At 38.3% G+C, this 10012-nt stretch overlaps 1 protein-coding gene and 1 gene segment (V, D, J or C); both read right to left on the reverse strand.

Moving 5' to 3' along the window:
- Positions 1 to 1261: 1261 nt before the first annotated feature.
- Positions 1262 to 2050, reverse strand: LOC132377163 (lysine-rich coiled-coil protein 1-like). Its single transcript, XM_059943242.1, has one exon. The coding sequence runs from the start codon at positions 2033 to 2035 to the stop codon at positions 1262 to 1264; it is 774 nt and encodes a 257-aa protein (XP_059799225.1). The 5' UTR covers positions 2036 to 2050.
- A 6222-nt stretch (positions 2051 to 8272) lies between these two features.
- Positions 8273 to 9120, reverse strand: LOC132377162 (immunoglobulin kappa variable 4-1-like). The segment is given in 3 exon segments: positions 8273 to 8457; positions 8784 to 8885; positions 9072 to 9120. Coding segments are annotated over 3 exon segments (336 nt in total).
- Between the last annotated feature and the right edge of the window lie 892 nt (positions 9121 to 10012).

Below are 10012 nucleotides of genomic sequence, written 5' to 3' on the forward strand. Positions count from 1 at the left end.
CACTGGTCAGGAAAGAATATTCCAATGGTTTTTTTTTTTTTTTTTTTTTTTTGCCACATCACGCACCATGGGGGATCTTAGTTCCCTGACCAGAGATGGAACCTGTGCCCCCTGCAGTGGAAGCTCAGATTCTTAACCACGGGACTGCCAGGGAAGTCCCTCTAATGGCCTCTTCTTATAAATTTCCCAATTTCAACTATTTGGAAAAATTGTGGTCGTTCAGATTTCTGCCCTAAAAAGTTGGTTGATATATGCTCAGTTATTGCTCTTCCAGAAGAAAATCTTCATTGAATAGGAACACATCACTGTGTGTTCAAAAATGTAGAAATCAGAAAACAAAACAAATTGTAGAAATTAGAACTTTATTATATTATAAACATTTCCAGAATATAAACTGATTTTGTATCAAGACTTCTTGAAACGTTTAAAACTGAATGTAACTTAAGCTTATTATAATGTATGTCATTTTCCACTTTCCAATCTAGAAAATATACTGCAAGTTAGATCTAACGAAGGAAAAAAAATCAATCTAAACTGCTTCACAGAGAAAACTAATATAAAAACACCCACCCCAAACTAAAACCCAATCAAGAAATAGACTCTGTGAGGCCTATTAATCCTCCAATTTAAAATAAATGACCTGGGGCTTCCCTGGTGGCGCAGTGGTTGAGAATCTGCCTGCCAATGCAGGGAACACGGGTTCGAGCCCTGGTCTGGGAAGATCCCACATGCCGCGGAGCAACTAGGCCCGTGAGCCACAACTACTGAGCCTGCGCGTCTGGAGCCTGTGCTCCGCAACAAGAGAGGCCACGATAGTGAGAGGCCCGCGCACCGCGGTGAAGAGTAGCCCCCGCTTGCCGCAACTAGAGAAAGCCCTCGCACAAAAACGAAGACCCAACACAGCCAAAAATAAATAAATAAAAAAGAAATTAATGTGTTTAAAATAAATAAATAAATAAAATAAAATAAAATAAATGACCTCCCAAGGGAAAAATACTTCCACAATCATAGCAATTTGATGAATAAAAGCAGAGCCACCCTCATTAAGGGAAATTACGTTATGTATAAGAAAAATGTAGTAATGATTTTAGAAGAGAGGAAAAGTAATTTCCATGTTGGAGAGCAAGTACACTAAATGTTTTCTGTGCACTTAGCCTTTGTACCTGTTCACATGAAAAAAGCGATATGAACATGGACATCGTAAAACCAAGCTCCTCAACTATTTTTTCAGTTTAACCTCAGGAGATCCAATGCAAGAGCTTCAGAATCCAAGGATAGCCTGGTCCCAAAGCATATCCTCTTCTGTCCCCTCTTTCCCTTGTTCCTTTTTCTCTTTTCTACGCTTACGTTCCTCTTTCTTAGAGGCTACATCTCGGCTTTTCTTGCCCTTTCGGTTCTTAAGCTTTACTGTACTGACTCTGACTGTTTCCACCTCTGTTTTGTTTCTTTGGATGCTCTTGTGTTTGTCTAAATCTATGTCCTCATAAGCTTTCTTCCTCTTATGCTTGGGCCGCTCCTCTTCTGGTTTTTCCCGGCCTTCCTCTGGGTGTCTTTTTCTCTTCTGATGTGTCTGTTTATAACTAGCTTGATGGGCACTGGTACTGTTTTCTAAGGAGAGGTGCCTGTAAACTCCAGATTCTACACTGTATGAGCTACAGCTGTACTCTTGTTGACTAAAGTTCAGGGCTACTGGTTTTCCTGAGAAACAGTCCCTGGTGAATTGACAGTAGCTCAGGGAGTCTAGTCTCAGCCTGCTGTCATGAGCTGGTAGCCACTGAGGTAACCGCTTCTCCACTGCTTGTGAAATATTGCATGGTCTTCCGTAGGTCTGGATGGGTTCATAAGGGAGTCTTTGATCAAACATTCTACACCTGGGTCTAAAATTAACCTCTTCTTTGTATCCACAGGTTTCCAAATAATCCTCTCTCCTCTTTCTGAAACAAGTCTTTGGCTCTAAGCCTCTGGCTTTCTGCAGTTTGATATAATCTTCAAGTTCATCTCGAAAAGAGTCAGATGTCTTCTTTGAATGCTTCATTAGGTTGACAAGGGATTCTCTGTAGAGAAGATGGGAGAAAATTCTTCTTACTATATTATTTTATGCTGAATATTTCCTTTACTCTTGAAAAGAGTCTCAAAAAACAAAATAAAGAAGCCCAAACAAATTAAAACCTACTTTGGCATGAAAGTTAAACATCATGACATTAAATGCCAAAAAGGAGCATCAGAAAGGTCAAATATTGCCTAGGCCACTCACAAATAATTTTATCTTTCTCAGAAGTGGGATGAAGAGGGTAGAAAGGAGCTGACATATATAATACTTTTGTAGGGCTAAAAACGTAAGGAATGTAGGGATACATTCATGTATCCCTACATGAATGTAGGGATTAACGACTTACACATCCATGGTGACTGGCCTGATCTGAATGTTCAAAAATTTCTAAAGTTCAGATTAGTCAATTTTTGGATACTGTTGTCTAAGAAAAGTAATAAACCATAGAGAAGTAATTTGATCTTTAAAATCTTCTGTTCACTCAAACAAAATAAAATGAACACATATACTCACCTGACTAGAGTATTGTAAGACTTAATAATAAAAGGATGTTTGTAAAATGGTTTGGGAATGCTGGAAGTTAGAAATTCAGCTATGAGACAAAACTAATGGTAGGTATAGGGCATGAGGAAAGATGAGGGAAAAGAGTTGCGTATCTTCTGAACAGGGTCTTGGATTTCATTCCGTTACTTCTGATTGGTGAAAAAAGCATTCTAGAATGCCTTCTGGTTTGTTCTCTATTAAAGCACTGGGGGGAGGGTTAAGGAAGGAAATGGAGGTGACAGCTGAGAGGGGCTAGGATTTATGTAGAGAAAAGTTTCAAAAGAAATGTAAAGCAGATAATGCTAGTCTTTGTTTGTTTAAATTTCTTTTGGGGGGTGGGGGCAGTACAACTACTATTTCTCTTTCTCTCACCCCACCTCAAATCCTGCATTACAAATCTAACAGAAAAGTTACTCACTATGAGGTGATAATGTGCTAGATATTTTTGTGTTATACTTTATTTCCAAAAATTAGGAGGCAGCCTAACCCACGTAGAAACAAACATTTCTTTCCATTAACAGAACAAGTCTGAGAGCAATCTAGAGTCACTAATGATCACCTAGATTTACTGGCAATTTGAGATTAAAAAGAAAGTCTAAATGAAGCCTAATTTGGTGAGTCAGAAAATTTAGCTCTTATTCAACTCAAACAGTATAAAGATTCTGACTAGAGCAAAATAATGTAACAAATAACTGATTAAATATAGGTAAAAAGATTTGAACAGGCACTTCAGAAAAGAATATATACAAATGGACAATAAACAAATGAAAGATGCTCAATGTCATTCGTCATCAAGTAAATGTCAATTAAAACCACAAAAAGGTACTACCTCACCCTCACTAGAATGACTGAAATTAAAGAGACTGGTGAGGATGTGGAACAATTGGAATTCTCATACATTGCTGGTAGGGATGTAAAATGACACAACTACTTGGAAAACAGTCTGGTAGTTTCTGAGGAAGTTAAACATACACCTAACATATGATCCAGTTATTCCACTCCTAGGTATTTATCCAAAAGAAAAGGAAGTATGTGTCCACATAAAGACTTATACATGAACGTTCATAGCAGTGTTATTTGTAATAGCCCTGGAAAGGAAAAACAATAAAACCCAAATATTGATCAACAGGTGAATGCATAAATCAAATAGTGGTATATCTATAGAATGGAATCAATGATAAAAAGGAATAGATTATTGATACACTTGAAATAGATGAATCTCAAAATAATCATGCTGAATGAAAGAAGCCTGACAAAAGAGTACATAATATATGATTCCATATATATAAAAGTCTTGAAAATGCAAACTAATCTGTAGTAACACAGTGGTTGCTTGGGGATGAGGCAAGAAAATGTAGGAGGGAGCGATTATAAGTGGCATTTTTGTGGGTATGGATATGTTTACTATCTTAATTGTGGTAATCATTTCATGGGTATATACACCTTTCAAGACCTATCAAATTGTATACCTGGAATACATACAGTTTACTGTATGTCAACTATACCTCAATAAAACGGTTAAAACTCACTAATAAGATAAAAAAGATGTTGATAATTGTTAAAACTGGACGGTGGGTACATGAGCATTCATAATACTGTTTTCTCTCCTTATATGTTTAAATATGTTTTATAATAAAAAGATTTCACTTCATAGCCGCTAGGATGGCTATAATCAAAAAGACAGATAGGTGCCACTTGTTGAGACACAGATCAAGAAAGAACCCCTGTAGCAATCATCCATCCTATAAGCTTATAGCCTTATCCACCAGAGGGCAGACAGCAGAAGCAAGACAAACTACGATTCTGCAGCCTGTGGAAGGAAAACCACATTCACAGAAAGATAGACAAAATGAAAAGGCAGAGGACATTGTACCAGATGAAGGAACAAGGTAAAACCCCAGAAAAACAACTAAATGAAGTGGAGATAGGCAACCTTCCAGAAAAAGAATTCAGAATAATGATAATGAAGATGATCCAGGACCTCGGAAAAAGAATGGAGGCAAAGATCGAGAAGATGCAAGAAATGTTTAACAAAGACCTAGAAGAATTAAAGAACAAACAAACAGAGATGAACAATACAATAACTGAAATGAAAACTACACTAGAAGGAATCAATAGCAGAATAACTGAGGCAGAAGAACGGATAAGTGACCTGGAAGACAGAATGGTGGAGTTCACTGCTGTGGAACAGAATAAAGAAAAAAGAATGCAAAGAAATGAAGACAGCCTAAGAGACCTCTGGGACAACATTAAATGCAACAACATTTGCATTATAGGGGTCCCAGAAGGAGAAGAGAGAGAGAAAGGACCCGAGAAAATATTTGAAGAGACGATAGTCAAAAACTTCACTAACATGGGAAAGAAAATAGCCACCCAAGTCCAGGAAGCGCAGAGAGTCCCAGGCAGGATAAACCCAAGGAGAAACACACTGAGACACATAGTAATCAAATTGACAAAAATTAAAGACAAAGAAAAAGTATTGAAAGCAACAAGGGAAAAATGACAAATAACATACAAGGGAACTCCCATAAGGTTAACAGCTGATTTCTCAGCAGAAACTCTACAAGCCAGAAGGAAGTGGCATGATATACTGAAAGGGATGAAAGGGAAGAACCTACAACCAAGATTACTCTACCCGGCAAGGATCTCATTCAGATTTGGTGGAGAAATCAAAAGCTTTACAGACAAGCAAAAGCTAAGAGAATTCAGCACCACCAAACCAGCTCTACAACAAATGCTAAAGGAACTTCTCTAAGTGGGAAACACAAGAGAAGAAAAGGACCTACAAAAACAAACTCATAACAATTAAGAAAATGGTAATAGGAACATACATATTGATAATTACTTTAAACGTGAATGGATTAAATGCTCCAACCAAAAGATACAGGCTTGCTGAATGGATACAAAAACAAGACCCATATATATGCTATCTACAAGAGACCCACTTCAGACCTAAGGACACATACAGATTGAAAGTGAGGGGATGGAAAAAGATATTCCAAGCAAATGGAAATTAAAAGAAAGCTGGAGTAGCAATACTCATATCAGATAAAATAGACTTTAAAATTAAGAATGTTACAAGAGACAAGGAAGGACACTACATAATGATCAAGGCATCAATCCAAGAAGAAGACATAACAATTATAAATATATATGCACCCAACATAGGAGCACCTCAATACATAAGGCAACTGCTAACAGCTATAAAAGAGGAAATTGGGGCTTCCCTGGTGGCGCAGTGGTTGAGAATCTGCCTGCCAATGCAGGGGACATGGGTTCGAGCCCTGGTCTGGGAAGATCCCACATGCCGCGGAGCAACTAGACCCGTGAGCCACAATAACTGAGCCTGCACGTCTGGAGCCTGTGCTCCGCAACAAGAGAGGCCGTGACAGTGAGAGTCCCGCACACCGCGATGAAGCATGGCCCCCGCTCGCCGCAACTAGAGGAAGCCCTCGCACAGAAACGAAGACCCAACACAGCCAAAAATAAATAAATAAATAAATTAATTAATTATTTTTTTTAAAAAAAAGAGGAAATTGACAGTAACACAATAATAATGTTGGACTTTAACACCTCACTTACACCAATGGACAGATCATCCAGACAGAAAATTAATAAGGAAACACAAGCTTTAAATGACACAATAGACCAGATAGATTTAATTGATATTTATAGGACATTCCATCCAAAAACAGCAGATTACACTTTCTTCTCAAGTGCGCATGGATCATTCTCCAGGATAGATCACATCTTGGGTCACAAATCAAGCCTCAGTAAATTTAAGAAAATTGAAATCATATCAAGCATCTTTTCTGACCACAATGCTATGAGATTAGAAATCAATTACAGGGGAAAAAAACGTAAAAAACACAAACACATGGAGGCTAAACAATACGTTACTAAATAACCAAGAGATCACTGAAGAAATCAAAGAGGAAATCAAAAACTACCTAGAGACAAATGACAATGAAAACATGACGATCCAAAAACCTATTGGATGCAGCAAAAGCAGTTCTAAGAGGGAAGTTTATAGCAATACAAGCCTACCTCAAGAAACAATAAAAATCTCAAATAAACAATCTAAACTTACACCTAAAGGAACTAGAGAAAGAAGAACAAACAAAACCCGAAGTTAGTAGAAGGAAAGAAATCATAAAGATCAGAGCAGAAATGAATGAAATAGAAACAAAGAAAACAATAGCAAAGATCAATAAAACGAAAAGCTGGTTCTTTCAGAAGATAAACAAAATGAATAAACCATTAGCCAGACTCATCAAGAAAAAGAGGGAGAGGACTCAAATCAATGAAATTAGAAATGAAAAAGGAGAAGTTACAACAGACACTGCTGAAATACAAAGCATCCTAAGAGACTACTACAAACAACTCTATGCTAATAAAATGGACAATCTGGAAGAAATGGACACATTCTTAGAAAGGTATAACCTTCCAAAACTGAACCAGGAAGAAATAGAAAATATGAACAGACCAATCACAAGTAATGAAATTGAAACTGTGATTAAAAATCTTCCAACAAACAATAGTCCAGGACCAGATGGCTTCACAGGTGAATTCTATCAAACATTTAGAGAAGAGCTAACACCCATCCTTCTCAAACTCTTCCAAAAAATTGCAGAGGAAGGAAAACTCCCAAATTCATTCTATGAGGCCACCATCACCCTGATACCAAAACCAGACAAAGATACTACAAAAAAAGAAAATTACAAACTAATATCACTGACGAATATAGGTGCAAAAATCCTCAACAAAATACTAGCAAACGGAATCCAACAACACATTAAAAGGATCATACACCATGATCAAGTGGGATTTATCCCAGGGATGCAAGGATTCTTCAATATACGCAAATCAATCAATGTGATACATCATATTAACAAATTGAAGAAGAAAAACCATATGATCATCTCAATAGATCAGAAGAAGCTTTTAACAAAATTCAACACCCATTTATGATAAAAACTCTCCAGAGAGTGGGCATAGAGGGAACCTACCTCAACATAATAAAGGCCATATATGACAAACCCACAGCAAAATCATTCTCAATGGTGAAAAACTAAAAGCATTTCCTCTAAGATCAGGAACAAGACAAGGATGTCCACTCTCGCCACTATTATTCAACATAGCTTTGCAAGTCCTAGCCATGGCAATCAGAGAAGAAAAAGAAATAAAAGGAATACAAATTGCAAAAGAAGAAGTAAAACTGTCACTGCCTGCAGATGACATGACACTATACATAGAGCATCCTAAAGATGCCACCAAAAAACTACTAGAGCTAATCAATGAATTTGGTAAAGTTGCAGGATACAAAATTAACGCACAGAAATGCACAGACGTAGAGAACAAATGTATGGACACCAAGAGGGGTAAGCGGTTGGGGGTGGTGGTGGTGGTGGTGTGATGAATTGGGCGATTGAGATTGACATGTATACACTGATGTGTATAAAATTGATGACTAATAAGAACCTGCTGTATAAAAAAATTTTTTTAATAAAAAATAAAAAGAAATTTTGAACAATGTAGAGGAGACATAGCTTCTCCTACGGCTAAGGGAGAAATAGGGCTGAGCCGGAAGGAAGCAGCTGGTGCAGCAAATACTCCCTGACCCATGGCTCTAGGGAGGAGGTTTACGTTTGAGGCTGAAGCACCGTAAGACGCTTTGCTCTAATACTGCTGGCAATAATAAACTGCCACACCTTCAGGCTGGACGCTGCCTACGGTGAGAGTGAAATCTCTTGTGGACCCATTGCCACTAAATCAATCAGGACTCCCACATGTCTGGATGGATTCCCAGGAGATGAGCAGTTCGGGAGACTCTTCTGGTTTCTGCTGGTACCAGGCAAAATAGGTTTTCTGGTTGGAGTATAAAAGAGTCTGGCTGGGGCTTCCCTGGTGGCGCAGTGGTTGAGAATCTGCCTGCCAATGCAGGGGACACGGGTTCGAGCCCTGGTCTGGGAAGATCCCACATGCCGCGGAGCAACTGGGCCCGTGAGCCACAACTACTGAGCCTGCGCGTCTGGAGCCTGTGCTCTGCAACAAGAGAGGCCGCAATAGTGAGAGGCCCCGTGCACTGCGATGAAGAGTGGCCCCCGCTCGCCGCAACTAGAGGCAGCCCTCGCACAGAAACGAAGACCCAACACAGCGAAAAATAAATAAATAAATTTATTAAAAAAAAAAAAAAGATTCTGGCTGGACCTGCAGTTGATTGTGCCCCTCTGTCCTGTGGACACAGCCAGGGAGCTTGGAGACTGGGTCATCACGATGGCCCCAGAGGCACCTGCAATCACAATGGACCAGTCACCATATATTGCATCATGAATATATTAAAATATATATCTTAAAAATGTACGGTTTGTTCTTTGTCAAACCTAATCACACTGTTTTAGGTAAAATGGTTTATTCATTCTGCGTGGTAAAATCAATTTTTAGTTTTATAAAGATATTTCTCCTTTAAATCTCTCACCTGAGACCCAGAGGACCAGGAAGATGAGAAACTGTGGCTCTGGCATCATCTTGATGCTGCTCACCTGTCCGATGCACTCAGGCCCCATTTCCAGGAAACGCCATGAATAGAGCGTGAGCAGCCAGCCTAGGGCTCCAGGAGCCCATGCAAAGCATCAGAGCATGAAATCAAAAGTGCCTGTGCAGTGAGTTGTGAAGACAAATAATGAAAATAAGGAGACAAAAATATCACTACCCCAGGAGATGTGATTGTATGCCTAAAAGAGGCCCAGAAACCATCCTAAAACTGTGATTTTCAGTACAATTCGCCAAAATTCCCAAATGTAACATTTTCTTAATACAGCTGTACTTTTTCAAAACAGTTGAAGGAAACTTGAAAACATAAATTAACTTATAATAAATAAATTAATTGTGAGTATGTATACAGGACTTATTTAAAACATATAAATATGGCGTCAGTATATAAAATATATTCATGTCACTGAATAGAATGAAGATATTATGCACACGTTTGTATCTATCTCAGATTCTCTTTTCAATTTTAAATTCATATTTGAAGTTCCTCTTGGACAGCTCATAAGCTCTCAATACATCCAAATTATACCTCTCATATTTCCCTTAACACATATGCTGTCTTAGAAAACGAATCGCCACATACCGATGAACCACCCTTGTTACTAATCTTTAGGTCAATCAGTTAGTTTCTCGAATATCATTTTAAGTCCTCTCAGATTTCTTTCTCTAACTGACCTAAAGTAAATAGCTTCAGCTCCCAAGCACTGCTAGAGCAGTTCTTTATTTATTCCTACTCCAAATGAAATATATATATATAGAATTACACAAATAACAAACAGTATCATGAACTCTCCTAGGCACAGGACATTTTGAACAACTCCATCAGAACCCTTGACCTCATAGAGCTTTCAGTCTAATGGGAGGGAC

Source organism: Balaenoptera ricei, chromosome 13, assembly GCF_028023285.1.
Source record: "Balaenoptera ricei isolate mBalRic1 chromosome 13, mBalRic1.hap2, whole genome shotgun sequence".
NCBI lineage: Eukaryota > Metazoa > Chordata > Mammalia > Artiodactyla > Balaenopteridae > Balaenoptera > Balaenoptera ricei.